Source organism: Neovison vison, chromosome 9 (genome assembly GCF_020171115.1).
Source record: "Neovison vison isolate M4711 chromosome 9, ASM_NN_V1, whole genome shotgun sequence".
Lineage (NCBI taxonomy): Eukaryota > Metazoa > Chordata > Mammalia > Carnivora > Mustelidae > Neogale > Neogale vison.
The window spans coordinates 96848877-96866374 of NC_058099.1; the positions used below are offsets into that span (position 1 = coordinate 96848877).

Sequence of the window (17498 nt, forward strand, 5' to 3'; positions counted from 1 at the left end):
GAAGGGAGGAAAAGAGGAAGAAGGAGAAAAGAAAAAGAAAGAGAGAGAAATTATAGAAATGGAGAAGGGCATCTCACCATAAAGGAGGATTTACAGCATCTGATAGAACTTTAACTAAACAAGATCACTTCTGCAAGTCTGTGACCCCAGAGAAGCATGGCAGATGCCCCTCATTAGAATCTTGTCTTCTGCCATCTTCTTTCTCCTCTCCCATGCACACCCCTCAGAAACAGATTTATACCTAGTTCCAGGCCTGGGGCCTGAGAGCCCTTCAGTCACCTCAGGAATGAGCAAGAATTTTCTGTCTTGACTCTTTGGAAGAATGAAATGGGTCATACTCAAGATAGAGAGGAAAAACTTCTTCCCCTCATCCTTCATCCACGTCTCAAGAAGGGGCAAGGATATCTGTAGCTCCAAGCTGGGTGTAAGACTCGGGTGCCAACTGTGGTGGGAGACCCTTGTTGCTAACGAGAGTTAAGCGACTAAATCTGCAGATGGTTCCTTTTTTGTTTTGAGTGAGCCAGAGTAAAATCATGGCTGCCTATATAATACCCACTCGTCACCCCCACCCCACAACTCGCGTGCACTGAGATCTGCTTTCTCTCATGGGAGACACATGCACACATGCGGAAATACATCTGCCATGCACACAGACTCGTGTGTCATGGAAAAAGGTTGACAATGGCTGGCACTGTTAGTCGAGCTTCAAGCCAGGGCCAGAAGGCTAGGTCTGCACCCAGTGCTGCCATGTATTGGCTCCGTAATCTTGTACAGGTCACCTAACCTCTCTGAGATGGCTTTTCTACCTGTAAATGGGTGGTTACATGAGAATGAGCTCTTCGTGGCTTATCGACCCAACCTCGCTGTCCCAATCAGAGTTCACCTGAACTGGAGCAGGACCTTCCAAGCTGTCTCCCTCCATCCACTCCTGCCACTTCCGATATGGTCTATTTTCACTTTTAGCTGGAACAGGCTTTCAGGGCACTAAATGAGAAGAACATGCAGCCAAGAATACTTTATCCAACAAGACTGACATTCAAAATGGATGGAGAGATAAAGAGTTTCCAAGACGGGCAAGGCTTAAAAGACTATGCAACCACCAAGCCGACACTGGAACAGGCTTTTAAATGCCACGAGTCTACCATGTCTCCATGATTGGACCTCCTCCATGGCTTCCTTCAATTCTGAATTTTCTCAGGCAACATTCTCTCTTCTTCTTCTTCTTCTTCTTTTAAAATTCATCGTTATCTTTCATTTTTAGTAATTTTGTTCAACATCAATTTTTATATTAACAACATACAATGTATTATTGGTTTCAGAGGTACAGGTCTGAAATTCATTAGTTTTATATAAAACCCAGTGCTCATTACATCACGTACCCTCATTAATGTCCATCCCCCAATTACCCCACCCCCCTTCCCTCTGGCAACCCTCAACATTTGTTCTTCGTAAAGTACTTCTTTCTCCTTGTTCACCGAAGTTTGTCATCCTTCAAATCTCAGTGAAGCTGCCACCTCATCAAGCCTCCCCTGATTCTGTCTCCTCGTCACACCCATTATAGCAAATCCCCTTGTGAGATGCTTCCGTAGTACCTACTTCCTCTTTCAATACACTCAGCACACCCTTATATATCTAGGGCCCCTTTTAATACCCTGGGCTCCAAATGCAATTGCCTCCCTTTTAATTTTCCAATTAATTCCTTGAGCACCCACTTGCCTGTCTTAGCCAGAAGTCCAATGTCTCCCTCTTACAGCTTCTACTTCCCCACCTCCCACAGACTGTCAGGAGGCTAAGTTCGCCAACAGTGCTGCTGCTTCCGAACAGGCCGGGAGGCTCCTGGGGAGCCAGGTCAGTTCCCCAGTGGGCCCTGGTTTTGAGCTGCTGCTATTCCCACTCCTGCCATGTGCATCTCTGTTCCCTCTGGGGAGGGAGGTTCTCCATCCCCCAGTCTTGCTGGTCTAGATCCCGACACAGACCGGAATGATCCAACATGACTACTTTCTGGCTCCCCTCACTTGTTCTGCCATTGCTCCCACAGGAAGACCCTCGGGAGCTGATGAGGCTGAAAGGGCTTCCTGCTTTAACTACCACTGCACCCAACAAGCCTCCTCGCCTCAAGGCCTTCACGTTAAGCCTGAGATGTCAGTCTTAACTTCCTTCTCTTGAGCTCCTCTTAGGGCCGGTGCTGTCCTGAACTTCTCAATCTATCTGAGAGAGTCAAGTAAAGGGGTGGCAATCTCAGCCCCGTTTGCCAAGAAGACCCCTTGGCTCCATTTACCCACCTATGTCTCAGTGCCCAGCTCTGCACACCATGATGCCTGGGGAGGGCAGCCGGGGTCGGTCCATAAAAGGTTCTGCTTACCATCTCTACATAAGAGGAGCCCTCAAAGGTTCAGGGCTCCAGGTGACTCACTACGTTCTGGAGAAGAATCTGGCAACTTCTGTTGTAAAAATAATATCAAGTTCTTCTTCATAAGCATAAGAGCTGTGTTTCTCTTATTCACTAATACATGTCCACTGTGTGAGACATTTCTTGGCATATGTAGATATTCAATAACATTTTACACATTGAGCCTACTGTATGCAGCTGCCCATGCTAACCTGCTCTTTATGGTACAATAGCCATACATGGTCATTTAAGTTTAAATTAAATAAAAATTTAATTCCTTGGTCACATCTTAAGTGCTTATACCTTGTTAATATTCAATTGTGACAATGGGACTAGAGGCCACTGCTCTGGACAGAGAAAATATACAAAACTTTCATCTTTGCAGAAAGTTCTGTTGGACAGCACTGAGCTAGACCCTTTACAAATTCTTGTTCAGTTAATTTTGCAAAAACTGTTTGAGGCAAGGAGTAGTGTGTATATTGCAGATGAAGAAACAGAAATTCAGAAAATATTCCCAACGTCATATAGTGTCTGTCAGACACTAAAATGTGTGGTCTTTTTTGTTACCAAAGTGCTTAAGAAAAATTGGCTCAACCTGAAGAGTATTACTTTGAGCAATGGAAGGAGAGAGTTTCAACCCAAAAGAATCAAGGGGCTTGATTGTTGGCTGAGCCAATGGCAAAGCCAAGAACAGAATCCACAAAGTGTTGCCTAGATATCCAGAGACCAGATACCTAGGAAATGCCTGTGGATCTTATGCACAGTATTTCTCAACCTCTCTAGGGTAAGGAACCATTTAGTCTTATATTTCTAATATGCTAGGGTCAATGCTTTTGTAATATATATACTAAAAATGGGATTCCTAAAAAATAAAATAAAAAGACATACTAGCCCAGCTTTTACCGGATTCAATAAATATATGACATTTCAATGAACATCAAGGGAAAAACACAGTAAAAGAATTACTATAAAACTTTCTAAAGGTTTATGCTAGATCTCTGTAACTGTCTCATAGTGGGTTGGTAAGCAGTACGTCACGTACCACCACTAACCCATGAGCTCTACACTTTGAATGGCACTGCCCTAAAAGACTGAGCCAGAAGTTTACAGGGATTTAAACCAAAGACCAAATATATTGGCCAAAGGTTGTGTAAGAACCACAGAATGGCAGTGCTAACCCCAAGCCTTAGAGAGCAGTGCCCTGAAACTCCACCGTGTAAGAGCAATTTCTGTGGGTTAACTCCTAGACAACTTTCAAATGTGAATCCTCTTAGAGGAGATGGCAATGCTGGATGGAGTCCCTCAAAGTCCAGGTCAAGGTCAGTATTGTCATGAGGGAGTTCCTAAAAAGCTGGTGTGCAGAGCAAAAGCAGAATTAGGGATTCCCTGAGTTCAGGAACCCAGGCATCAAGCTCAAAGAAAATCAGAGTGAGGGGGGATGTGTGATGTCAGGGGTTGAAAAGAGAAGAAACCAGGGGAACAACGGTGAGCGGCATCCCATTATGTGAACTTGTGCTTCTGCCCCCGAGTTACTTTGGAATATTATCTGTCATGTACACCGTAGTGTGAATTAATTGGTCCGACCTCTTGCAGTGAAGAGCAAAGCAGAAAATGGACAGAGAGTTCTGAAGCTGGAAGTTTCCTGGGCTGATTATTCAAATCAGCAGTGCCTCAGCCTCCGAGTGCCTGGGACCAGTGACTGAGAAAGGAACGGAAAGTAGAGGACTGCCTTGTTTGCAGTTTTCACCTAAGGGCACAATTCTCCCCTGTCTGTCCTTCAGCCTGAGGTCTAGAGCCACAGTGCACACTTGGACTTCTGCATGTGATTTATTTGGATTAAACTTTGTTTTGCTGTGTTTTCATCTAGAAACAGAGTACTTTTCTCGTTACTCGTATTCCATCATTGGGATTTCTCTTTTTCAGACACAACAAAAAAATCTGTTGCCACCATGAGGAGGGAAGTGGACAGAGCTGTGAGTACTCATGGTTTTTCTTACCTTTTTGTCTCCCAACTTGAATTAAGCAATAGCCCCTGTGCTGTGAATGCACAAAGAGCAACGAGATGCTTTCAGCCTGTACAGAACCTTCCCGTTGAATGGCACTTCCGCTAGTTGTAACAACACACCCTTCTTAGGAAGATAAGGGTGTTTGGGTACAGCCGTAGAAAGTTGTAGAGCCTTCAGTCTGTCTCTATTCCTAAGGCGGCTGCACAGGACATCTGGGCTTAGATACTAAATAACACGGTTAACACTTAACAGCAAGGGAAGATATTCAACAGCAAAGCAATCAACAGCTCATGGTTTTGCAATGATTACTAAGTACACTATTGGCTGCTTGGGGTCAAGAATTTGATGGGGGAGGAGTAGAAGGCTCTCTGTGAGGCTGACAGGCTTGGAGCTGTGACGTGGAGGTTGATGTGACGTGGAGGTCAGGAGAATTGGGGTTGCTAAAATCACTCAGGCTGGGGAGATGCTGTTTTGGGGACCCACAGGCCTGGGTCATATTGCACAGTGGGTATTTCTAACTTTCTTGGGAAAGCCACCCTTCCTTTTGTAATCTAGCAATCATGTGATGTGACACATGAATTCATGAGTTCACCAGAATTATAGGCAATTCACGGAAATTTCTAAATAACCTTGTTGTCAGCTACTCAAAATATTCAGAGCTGGTCATTTGAGAATTCAGCTGAATGTATTTATAATATTCCAGAGACACCAACCGTAAAACAACTCTAGAAAACTTATAATACCGGGATCTGTGTCTGGCTAATATAGGACACATGGCAACTCGTGAGCACAGAGTATGACTGGAAGGGATGAAGTTCGGCCCTCCCCACTGCCCCCCGCACCTGCCGCCACCTCCCTGAAAGCCACCGTGAAATACACCCGTTACCGTAATGCCTGTCCCAAGGAGCAAACGCCTCTCAGACTTGAACTCTACTTGAGGTCCGGTTGTGCTGTGTTTCCCTGAATCAGCAGCGAGATTTTCTTGACTCAAAAAAGCTTCAGATTAATGCTGCCCATCCTAATTGAAACACCTGTTTCTTGAGAAAGAACACTCCTGTGTTCCTATAGATCGGTCCTCTGGATCTGCAGGAGCCTTCCCTGGGAGCGGCCTCGGCATCTGTCTGAGTTTCATGAGCTCCAGGCTTTGTGTAAGTGTTTCCTTCAGTTGCTGAGTGTGAGGAGGATAGAGTGAAAGTCCCGAGAGCAGAGGCGGTAAAGTCAGATGCCCACAGCGCCAGGCAGGTGCTGAAGTGAGGAAAAAGGACATTCTTTAACCAGATCGGGAATGGTGACAAAATGGAGAGCTAGCGCTGTCAATTTAGCACTAGCCTAACGCTGTCCGAGAAGATGGAAATCTAAAATTTTATATAAAATGTCCTGATTATTAAATGCTGCCTGAAAGTGTTTCAAATCCCAAACAAAGCAAATAAAACATGTCCATAGGCTAATTGAGCCTATTAATGACCAGTTGCAGCCTCTGTCCTAGAAAGTATTGTATCTGAGTAACGAAGGCAGAACCGTCTGTCTGAGGAATGAGGGATGCTCAAAGGCTTGCGACCATTTCAAAGGTCCCATCCGATGGCCCCCACATGGTGTGAACATTGTACTGCTTATAGAGTGATTTCTCTGGATTAACAGGGTACCACAACCATTTTTAACAATACATCTCCTTATAAACAGAAAAGTGTCATACCCTTTTTTAGTGGCATCTGAAATTCAAAATAAAGTGAATATCTTGGCCAAAAGTCAAATTAAAGAAATTAGACTAATTCTCTTTTCCCCCAACTGATTACATATAGTCACACTTTGTACCCTCCAACCAGGGGAAGGGAGAGTCAAGGAGGTGAGAGAATGATGCTCGTCCTCTCTCTTCTTCACCCCTCCCTGGCACTTGCCTGAGAATACGGGGTATGCTGTAAAGAGGTCAGGACCACTTAGGTATACACCACAGAGGACTCATATAGGAATAGTCCTGGTACTGTTATTTGCAAGAGTAACAAATTAGAAATAATCAGATGTGAATCAACAGGGAGAACAGATGAATATAGTGTATATATAACTAGAGTGTATATATATATATATAGAGAGAGAGAGAGAGAGAGAGAGTATATATATAATATATAGAGTGTATATATAACTAGAGTGTATATATATATATATATATATAGAGAGAGAGAGAGAGAGAGTATATATAATATATAGAGTGTATATATAAAATGGAAGTACCAGCGCTGGATGTATTTTGGGGATGGATAACTCTGAAAAGTATAATTTTGAGAGGAAAAATAGATTTCAGAAAGATATAGACAGTATACTGGCAATTACAGAGTTTAAAAGCTGACAAAGAACTTTACATAGTGTTTATGGAAATAGTCACGTGAAGTGAAAGTACAAAAACAGCAAGGAAATTATAAACACCAATTTTAACCTCTTCAGCTGGGTGGTAGGCATACAGACGCAAACAGTATTCTGGGAGTGGGTGTGCAAATCCTGATATTATTCTGGGGGGGTGCAAATCTTGATATCATTCGGGGGGTGGGTACACAAATGCTGATATCATTCCGGGTGTGGGTATGCAGATGTTGATGATATAATTCTAATACTTTGTTCTGTGCCTGAAATATTTCTCTTTTGTAAAAAAGAGATCATGATTCAAAATCAAGAGAATTAGATTCGACTTTTTCTGTGAGCTAGCTATACAATTTTAGGTAAGATCAACCCCCTTTCTGGGCTTCAGTTTTGTAAAACTGAAAACCTAGAAGATTGGACCAAAAGCGGAGGAGGGCAAACAGGCCCCTGTCAGGTTCAGGAGGTGCCTCGGGCAGAGATGAGGATGGTTTGGGAGACCATTTCTAGGTGCGGAGTGTGGTGATTGATGAATGATGTCTGCTTTGGGTGAGGGGTGGGGGGGAGTCATAGATCTTGGCCATATAATTTGCCAAACTTGGAATAGATGCTCTTATGCAAAAAACAGTTTTGTGTTTGTGTGTCTGTCAGATAAAACACAAAGATACATGACATTTATCTGTCATGTACCTACATATTTTAACACTTGGGTAGTGCTGACCCATTATGTTGTGTTTTATGTGTTCCATTTGCATTCAAAGTTATTTGTGGGTTGGCTCAAATGTAGAAATTGACAGTGATCCATGGCGGTGGAATATTAAAGGAAAAAATGGCTCATTTTTACTTAGCATAATGTTTTATGATCTTGTCAAGACAAATACCAATGTGTTAGATTTCAGCAGATTTTTTTTTTTAAGTTCCTCCCTATAAAGTCGCTCACCAGTTGTTAACTCTTTATGGAGAACTAATTTAGCATTTTGGAGACTATCCCCCCAGGAAGAAGAGGGAACAGGACATGGAAATACTGATTTGGGGAATGGAAAGAGGATGGGTATGGGGCCCCTGTTTGGGTTGCCAAGAAAACCTGATACCTGTTGCTGAGGGAGGGGGACTTTGGGCTTCTCCCGGGGAACAGAACCATAGAACCACTTGGAGACTGGCAAGTGTGAATGAAATCTGTAGGGCAGGCTTGCGGTCCGCAAGTTCACTAAGACTTGAAATACGGAATCCAGAATTTGTTGAGTAGGCCGGCGCGCTGGGAGCTCAGGTGGGATATCTGTTCTACAGTCTGAGGCAGAATTCCTTCTCGGGGAACCTTGGTTGCTCTTAAACTGATTCCCTGAGGCCCACCCACATTCTCGAAGGTCCCCTGATGGCAATAGTTGAGCTAAACTGACACAGGAAGTTAATCATCACAGCCACCAAGACATGAAGGGGGCAGTCTTGGCTGGAGCAAGTGGATTTGTCAGACTTCCCTGAACCTTAAAAAATAGAAGCAAGTGACTCTCTGTTATCTGGTCACAGATTTGTCCAAGAGGCCAGGGCTCTGTCTAAAACCCCTTGAGTGGGACGCCTGGGTGGCTCAGTTGGTTGGACGACTGCCTTCGGCTCAGGGCGTGATCCTGGAGTCCCGGGATCGAGTCCCACATCAGGCTCCCGGCTCCATGGGGAGTCTGCTTCGCTCTCTGACCTTCTCCTCGCTCATGCTCTCTCTCACTGTCTCTCTCTCTCAAATAAATAAATAAAATCTTTAAAAAAAAATAAAATAAAATAAAACCCCTTGAGGCATGAGCTCACTGCCTCTCTCAGCAACAAAAGGATGTGTGTGGCCTCGGCACCCTGCACCTGAGCTATTTAGAATCATAAATAGCTGAGTCAATATGGAGGACGCAGAACAACACAGTCAGCAAAATTCTCTGACAGAACTTAACTGAAGGGTTTGGAAATGATTTGTCTGCCTGACTGTTCCTTTGTCTGTGTTTCTTGTAGTTTCTTCTGCAGTAAATGTAAAAGGTAACTGATTTTGACCACATTCTCACTACTGAAAGATAAATCTTGCTTAATTTTAGTTGTTGGGCAGGTCAAAACTTTGAGAACATTTTTCAAATTACATCATTTTTTTCAGAGCAAAAATGAAAAATAAAAAGGCATAAAGGAACAAAAATAATTTATAATCCATTGCACACAGATTACCATGGTTAATACTTAATATTACTTTAATTTCTAATATCTTTCTGTATTTAAATTTCATAAAATTAAATTATAATGCATCTATAACTTGATATAGTTTTTTTAACTTAATTTTATGTCATTAGCATTACCTATGTGCTAAAAGTATAATTAATAGTTTTCATATTTTATTGTATACATGGACTGGGATTTATCTTAACTAATTCCTTCTTGCTGGACATTTCATGTCTACCTCATAGTCTTTTATGTTTTTGTCATTTAAGTATCATCCCAATAGCCTTATACATAAATTTCTGCGTGCAGCTCTGATTATTACCATGGGTAAACTCTAAGATGCAAGATTACTACAGTAAACCTATAGATATTTCTAAGACTCTCGAACCGTATTGCTGAATTGCCCTCTAAAAAGTTGTACCAATTTTGTACTAGCAATATATGAAAGAGCTGGTTTAATCATTATACCTGTCCCAATGCTGGATGTTATTATTTTTAAATTTTGCTAATTTAGAAATTAAGAACCGTACATCTTTCTTTCTTGCTTACTCTCTCTATCTCTCTCTCTCTTCCTTTCTTTCTTTCTTTAGAGAGAGTGTGAGCAGGGGTGGGGTAGAAGGGTGGAGGGGGAGAATCTAGAGCAGGCTCCACGGCCAGCACAAGCCCAATCTCACAACCCTGCGATCAAGATCTGAGCCAAAATGAAGAGATGGACGCTCAACCGACTGAGCCACCCAGGCAACCCCATCATTATTTTGCATTTTCAAGTGATTAGTGAGATAAAATATCTTCATAAATGTATAGGTTTTATCTTCTTTTGGGAACTGTCTATACATCTTTTGTTCATCTTTTTACTTATGTCTTCACTTAGAGTTAATAGTAACCCATTTCCTGCGATATATTTTATATATTTCCCCTGATCTGTCACTTACTATTAAGTTGGTTTTTTTCTTATCCTGAGAAAACAGGCATTGGGTATACTAAAATTAGGTTCAGAGGACCACATTATAAACATTGATGTCCTATATGTGATATATTTATTAGAAGAAAGTAAGTATGGGGCACCTGGGTGGCTCAGTCGGTTAAGCACCTATCTTTGGCTCAGTCATGACCTCAGTGTCCTGGGATCAAATCCTGCACTGGGCTCGCTGCAGAGGGAGCCTGCTTCTCCCTCTTCCTCTGCTTGTGTTCTCTCTGCTCACTCGTTCTCTCTCTCTCTCTCTCAAATAAATAAAATCTCAAAAAAGGAAAATATATTAATTATAACATTTATGCTATGTAACAGCTTACAGCGAGTAGGATCTGCTGTCCCCAGAGGACTGAGTCACACATTTCTAGAAAGCAGGTGCAGTGTCTTCTTCTTCCTTTCAAAGCCTATCACATCCTAGGATGTGTTGTACTTTCAGTAGCTGCCTTTGAAATGATGGTCAACCAAAGGGAACATTCTGCTCTCCACTGACACGTGTCAGCTCAGAAGGAGTGGTGAGCTACAGCCAGGGGGCCAAATCACTTCCTGTTTTTGTAAGCAAAATTTTATTGAAGCACAGCCATGTTCAGTGTTGCCCTCTAGCTTTCCCCTCACCCCTTCCCCAGCATCCGACAGCAGAGTTGAGTGACTGTGGCAGAAACCATAGAGCCCATAAAGTTGAACTATTTCACAATCCAGCCCTACAGAAAGCATGTGCTGACCCCTGACCCACAAGTTCCCCACGGCTCTGCGCCTTCTCTCACGCTGCATGCACTCGGTCAGTGCTCTAACGCTGCCCCCAGCTCCGAGCTCCGCTCCGGAAAGTCAGGACAGAGCCCCACGGGCGTCCCGCCAGCTCAGCGCCCTCAGGGCTCGCCTCCCACACACATCTCTGCCATCCCAGCTCTGCCTCACCCCCAAGCCACCTGTGTGGGGACAGTGTCAGGTGTTCAGGCGGCGTCCTGGCCTCCCTCTTTTTAGTCACATTCACCTACTGCAATGGAGTCTTGGGACACACATGTCTGACGAGACGTCTGCTCAGATAGTCTCCCTTCCCACTGAAGAAGGGAAGAGCTTGGTGGTTTTGCTTCGTTGACCAGAGACTGACATGAGACCGGATTCATGTGGGAGTGCCCAGCAGTACTAGCTCAGGCGACAGCTGTGTAGAGCCGGGTTTTCCATTCCATGGTTCTGCCTAGAACTCTCTAGGCAGCTCTGGGAGAGTGTTGCCTGTTCTTATTTTTGTGCAGATCCAGACTTCTCAGTCTCCCCTGATAAGACTTCAAGGCCTTCACTTTAATGTAATAAAATCAAAAGACTCAGATCTAACTCAGTGTGGCCAAAGAGACAGCTCATTGTCATTTTTCTCCATGGTGGATATGATGATGTTTAGTGCGATTTCATAGAATTCCTGGATCTCTCGCTTTTCTGTATGTGATAGGATTGGACTTCTTTCTCTACAGTTAGTCTGTGGTTAGGTGTGGTCATGTGATTTGCTTTGGTCAACCAAACCTAAGCATAAGTGACATGTGTTACTTCTGGGTAGAAGATATAAGGGCTAGCTTATGCTTTGCTATATTTTCTTTTTCCATCTGGAGTGCTAACCAGCAACATTTGAGGTAGTGATTGCTTCCTCAGCCTGGGTCTCTGAATAACTACAAATAACAGAGTCCCTTGCCGACCTCAGTGAACATGGAATAAATTTTTGTTTATTATACAGAGTTTTGGTGATTGTTTGTTACTGCAGCATAAACAAGTCTCATCCTGACTGATACAACAGGAGAAACTGGAACCTCTACTCAATATGGCATATACTCCCATTTACAATTCTGTTTCTGAGGAATGAAAACATTGGGGAAATGCTTTCTAAATAACAAAAAGAAAAGAGGGGTAAGATACAAATATATACTTACCATATCATTAATGCTTTATTTAAAAAAATGTTTTTAATATACCACCACACCCTTTTCTCCCAAAGAAGTGAAGTAAAAATACTTGAATGCCCATAATCATTGTCTTTACATGAAGGAAGCTTGTATTGTTTTCTTCTTTTATATTTCCTGAATTTTCTTTGTACTTGAATACATTATTAAATGCCCCAGTGTATCATTTTTAAGTACTCAGCAGTGCGTGTTAGACGAAGGATCTCTGTCCTCATCTGTCATTCTATGTATCACCTCTTTCATATCCCAGTATATCAAATGCATTGCATAGAACTCTCCACTGGGTCCTCATCAGCTTCAGGGAGTCCTCTTTCAAGGACACATACCAGTGTCTTAGTTGCCTTTCAGAGGTTCCTAACCCAGTGAACCTAGAAGGACTAGATACATACTCCAAGGATGTAAGAGGTCAGGTCTGGTCCCATGGCTTCTTGTTCTCAAACAGGCAACCAAGCCGTCAAGCAGTATAACTTCAGGAGTTGATTCTGATACCATAGATACATATCATGGTCCTTTAAAAAAGTTATCCTCGTCATCACCACACAGTTCATTAGCAGTTACAAACCATGTAACCTGACTTCCTCATTTTACAGATGGCAGGATTTGAGCTAAGAGGTGTTAAGTGACTTTCTTGAATGAAATAACGATAGAAAAATGAAAGGTCTTGTGATTCCCAGTATAGTGCTAGTCATTCTCTCATTCCCTCGGAAACACGTCATGTCTGCTATGTGCATGACTCTCAGTTAGGCTGTGTGAGAAGTGTAAGGATGAATGAAGCCCAGCAGTAGTACTCCAAGATTCTTACGATCAGGAATTGGAGATAAGGTGTTCAAAATCCTGTTCTCATTGGTGTAATTTGGACTAAGATTAAAGAAGCCAGATTTCTATAGACCCTCTAGCAATTGATCAGATATCTGGGTTTTTGTTGTTTTCTTCTGTTGCATGAGACTCTTGTCTTCCCCCATAGGAACTTCACCTGAGGACTGCCCACAACCTCCACACTCATTATGACACCGGTGCCTCGTTCCCCTTTTCTCTTCAGTGAGCGCCAACCTTTTCTTTCTTTTCCCATGATAACCCTTCATAAAGGAAATATTAGGTGGAATACTTGTATGCAATGAGTGGGGGAAAGCTCAGTCTTCTTGTGTGTCTCCTTTGCTCTCACTACTGCATACACACCTCGGACACGAAGGCATGGGGTTTCTTCTCTACCAGGAAATTCTCTGCGACACCTGTGGTGTCCTGTGGCTTAACTCAGCTCTGACACTATCTACCTGGAAATAGCATGAGATCCCACCCATGAAGGGCTCAGTCCCACAAGACTGCCCTCCCGGACTTCCACTCCCCACTTCAGATGCCAAGGGCGAGTCCAGGTGGTCACGTGCACGTCTGATCAATCAGCTAAAAATCCGAGGTTCCCGCTGTCCCTTCCTTGGGTTCGATGAATTTGCTAGAGTGGGTCACAGAGCTCAGGAAAACGGTTTACTTACTGTGGACCAGTCTATTATAAAAGGTTATGAAGTGATATGACGAACATCCAGATGGAAGAAACACACAGGGCAGGGTATGTGGGGTGCCCATGCTGTATGCACGCCTCACTCTCCTAGCACCAACATGTGCTCACCCATGCAGAAGCTCTCGGAAGCCCTATTTTAGGGGTTGTTGTGGGGGCTTTATCAGATAGGCATAACCAATCATTAACTCCATCTTCTCTTTTCCTCTCCCTGGAGAGTGGGGATGAGAGTGGGAAATGGGGCTGAAAATCCCAACCTGCTAATCATAGCTTCGTCTTTCTGGTGACCAGCCCCCGTCTAGGAGTTCAGCAAGAGTCACCTCTTTACAACAAAGGACAGTGCTATCATCCAGGAAATTTCAAGGGATTTGGGAACTCCGTTAGGAAGTGAAGGCTGAACATTAGAACAAGAGATGTTCCTAGTGCTCTTATCTCACAGGAAATTACAAGGATTTTAGGAATTCTACGCAGGAACCTGGGGCAGAGACCAGTACATACATTTTCTATGACTTCCCAAAAGTAGATTAAAACCATAGTGAGACTAGAGTGAGGGATATAAACACCCTACTGTAGGTCCCAGCAAAGGCCTCTAAGGTGCACATGTGCTTTTTGGAACATACTCAGAAAATCACGTAGCTCTCAAACTATCACTTTATCCCAAAGCCCACCTTATTTACATATCCTCAGAATCCCCAGAGATACCCACCCCATGTCCAGCTTCCTGCCACGCAGCGCCCAGCTGTTCCCTGGAGGAGGAGACACTAACAGCCTCATCCACCTGGGCTCATGAGTTCCTAATTGTGCCAGAAGTCAGTGTCGTTTTTTATAGTTTTCTGTGGCTTTACAAGAATTACAAGTACAACATGAGAGTTCAGAGATGGGAAAAAAATATCACTTTAGGGTGGGGATAATCAGGGAAGAGAGAAGTTTTCATGGAGGAGGTGACATTTGAACCAGGCAAGAATGGAAACAGCAGACTATTCTAGATGAAGGAGACCAGGGGGAGGAGACATGGGCATCCGTGGGAAAAGGTGTGGGCTCCTAGCCTGGTAAGAGCCAGTGGGGAGATAAGAGGAAAGACCGTCGGGGCCATCGTGGGAGCAGGAGTTCCAGGCATAGAGGTTAGATTGTACTCATCAGGCTTAGTGCCTCAGTCAGGTCTCAGCCGGAAGCAGAGGGCACACTCAGGAGAGGGGTGACTGAGGCACGCTTCTAAGTTTTTACTAGTTACAAAGACAGGAGGAAGGTTGGGGGAGACCGGTTAGGAAGGTTGAACATCCTGGAACTGGCAAGAACAAGGAAGAGTTGACGACCGCAGGCCTGAAGGGGAAAAGGGAAGAAGGAGTTGCCACAAGGCTGGTGAGAAACAGTGGAGAGGGCCACCCACAAGGATAAAGCCAGTCGGCAGCCGGGCTGGAGGTTGCGGAAGCACGCGCACCCCAGCCTCACTGTGCTGCCCGTTAAGGTCTTCTCTACCTCCAGCCTGCGGGGGAAGCATGGAGTGGAAGCTAGGGAGAGGAGAGCCCAGGGAGCAGTCCAGTGCCTTCCTCCTGGGACCTGAGCCCGGAGAGGAGAATGAGTCTGAAAGAAACGGTGGAAATGTCTGGTGCAATGTAGAACTAGCAAAGATTTTGAACAGGTGAGCCCATGAACCGAGCTGACTACAAGCCAGAGAATGGGCGGAACAAGGCTCTTGCCTTAGGTCTGGAGCGAGAGGTTGGAGACACGGACCCAGGGCAGTGGTAGAGGCAGTGGTAGAGGCGGTGGTGCAGACAAAGGTCAGGAACTCGCTTTCAGATACACGAGCTTTTCTGCTTTGGCAGTCTCTCACTCCAATCCGATTTTTGAGAGCTTATATATTTTCTAACCAGAAAACTGACTTTCCTATTTGTGGACTTCTCTCTCCAGATTTGAACCTGTGGTTTCAGGAGCTGGGGTGACCTGATGGGACATCCTTAAGAAGCTTCTGGACTCTGAACAAGAGAGAGGCAGCACCTGGCCACGTGTGCTCAGAGGAAGTCAGGCACCCCACCCCTCCCAGATCCAGGCGCTCACCTCCACAGCCTGTGACTCTAAGCAAAGCACGATAGCACTTTAGGAAATGACCACCCTGGATCGTAGACCCCAATGAGTGTTCTGAGGCTCCTTCTTGCTGCCAGGCTGAAAACAAAGGGAATTTCTGCCCCCTGCTTTTCCAAAGTGATTTCCAGAAGCAGAGATGAGTGGAAATTTTCAGTTGCAGAAATGGACCCATTGCCAATAGTTATTTTTATCAGCAGTTTCTTCTTGATTCCAGAAAAGCCTATTGAGTCCATGAACTCACAGAACTTTAAACAAAGTCAAGCCATAATTGGTGTATCGTATGGCTTAGTGGAATCTGGAAAGAATCTGAGTCATTTTAATTAACAGAAAGCATTTAAGTACACAGTGGGCAACTCTAATTGTGGAGAAAGGCCATTGAGTATTTCTGTGAGATCTAAATCACAAAGCATTTGTTTTAACTGTAATGGCACCATACTAAATGATTTTTTTAAAACTCCATTTTCCCTTTTAAAAATGCTGTTTTGTTTTGGTTTTTAACCTCAGAAGCCGATGGCATACATTAAAACAACCCAAAACGCTAATATGCCGTACATGTAAAGATTTCAGATGGGTACCCATCATGGTCCAAGCCCCAAACGAAGGCTCCTTTCCTGGCCCTCTCTCTGACTCTAAACTCCACCTTTCAGTGTCTCTGTCCCTGTCTGTGACACAGTGACACTCACGAGTCAAGACCTTTGACGACTGGCACTGTAGAAATGCTGTGGGACCCCCTCGTATGCGTCGGCGAGGGGGACGACGGTACCCGCAGGCTGCGACGACCGGTGAATCCTCTTAAACTTGGTCTGTGTGCTGCAGTCGGGAAGTTCGGAGCACTAGCTGACCTATGACATACCCAGATGTGTGCATTGTTGAGCTCAGCAGAGTGCTAGGTTCGCGGCCTACCTCTCTCGGTCTGGAGCCATGAGGATTGGGGCACATGTGACAGCTTCCCCTTAGACAGTGAGCTCTGCAGGGCCAGAGGGAGCAGATTTGACTAATGCTGCAGCGAGCTGCCTCAGGCATGACTGACTCTAAGACTCATCCTAATACGGAAGAGAACGGCTCTATGTAATAGTCTTACTTTCTGTGACCTTAATATCATTGGCTAAAAAGAAGGTAATGGCAATCCTTAAAAACAGAAGAACTGGAGGAGTTGTGTGTCTTTAAAAAAGAAAAAAGTACCTTTTACAAAAGAAGCAAAAATAGCATTTGGGAGAGTTTGAGGAATTGAGAAAGGCCGAACAAACAGAAATCACCTATGATCTCATCATCTCAACACAAGTATTTTCGTTTTTGCTGTTGGCGTTTGGTCCTTGTCCAGACATGTACACGATTTCAGCCATAGTTGTGATCATCTATCCTTTTTTTTTTTTTTCAACTTTGTCATTGTACCACGGGTTCCCACCCATGTGGCTGACTAGTCCTCCTAAGTATCATTTTTGATGAATGCATGAGTCACGGATCATAATGAGTGGGGATTGGGCCCAAACTCTCCTCATCCTCTGACCACTATAGCCCATATTTTGACTAGCGGCCTACAGTGACATTTAGGGTTCCTAAGGATTAGTATCACTTCAGAGTAGTGTTTAGGAATCCCTGAAAAGCCTGGGTATTTCCATTTCCCCCAGTGCACAGACACCTTCATAATGACCTCAAATCCCTTTGGGGGTGGCTTTGAGGAAGATCTATAGTATGCAGTGTTGTTGCAGGGTCCTTTCTGAGAACTGGGGAAGAAACTATGACTCTCAATTGTGAAAACTCAAGTCAGATTTCTATTATATAAATCAAGTGACGCTTTGGTAGGCTGGCCGTCAACTTCATTCTTAGGGCCAACCACCACTGAAGATTTCCTGCAAGTAAAGAATTCTGATTACTATTCTGGGATCATATCCTCTCCACTGAAAACAGGAAGTCCATCTCAGGGGCAGCATCTCCTCCCAGCACCCTTGACATGCAGAAAACAGCCACCTGGAAGTGTCCACGGTGGCTGGGGCTCCCTCACTAATGCATTTCTCAATGCTTTGGTGAAGAGAATATTCCTTGGGCCCTTTGAAGGTGAGGAAAGATGCAC

The 17498-nt window shown here is 44.2% G+C and overlaps 1 protein-coding gene across 7 annotated transcripts in view; it reads left to right on the plus strand.

The window, feature by feature from the left end:
* Window positions 1-17498, plus strand: part of PDCD1LG2 (programmed cell death 1 ligand 2) — a 94807-nt gene that overhangs the window by 41378 nt on the left and 35931 nt on the right. For 2 of the 7 annotated variants that reach the window (XM_044266001.1, XM_044266000.1), the window contains 2 exons: window positions 4313-4362; window positions 5164-5442. In XM_044266001.1, the coding sequence (XP_044121936.1) occupies window positions 4313-4362; window positions 5164-5208 (95 nt within the window). In that variant the 3' untranslated portion in view covers window positions 5209-5442. Of the gene's footprint in view, window positions 1-4312; window positions 4363-5098; window positions 5142-5163; window positions 5443-15253; window positions 15970-17498 lie in introns of those variants that run through there. The other 5 variants (XR_006386466.1, XM_044266002.1, XM_044266006.1 and 2 more) reach the window with 4 other exon arrangements.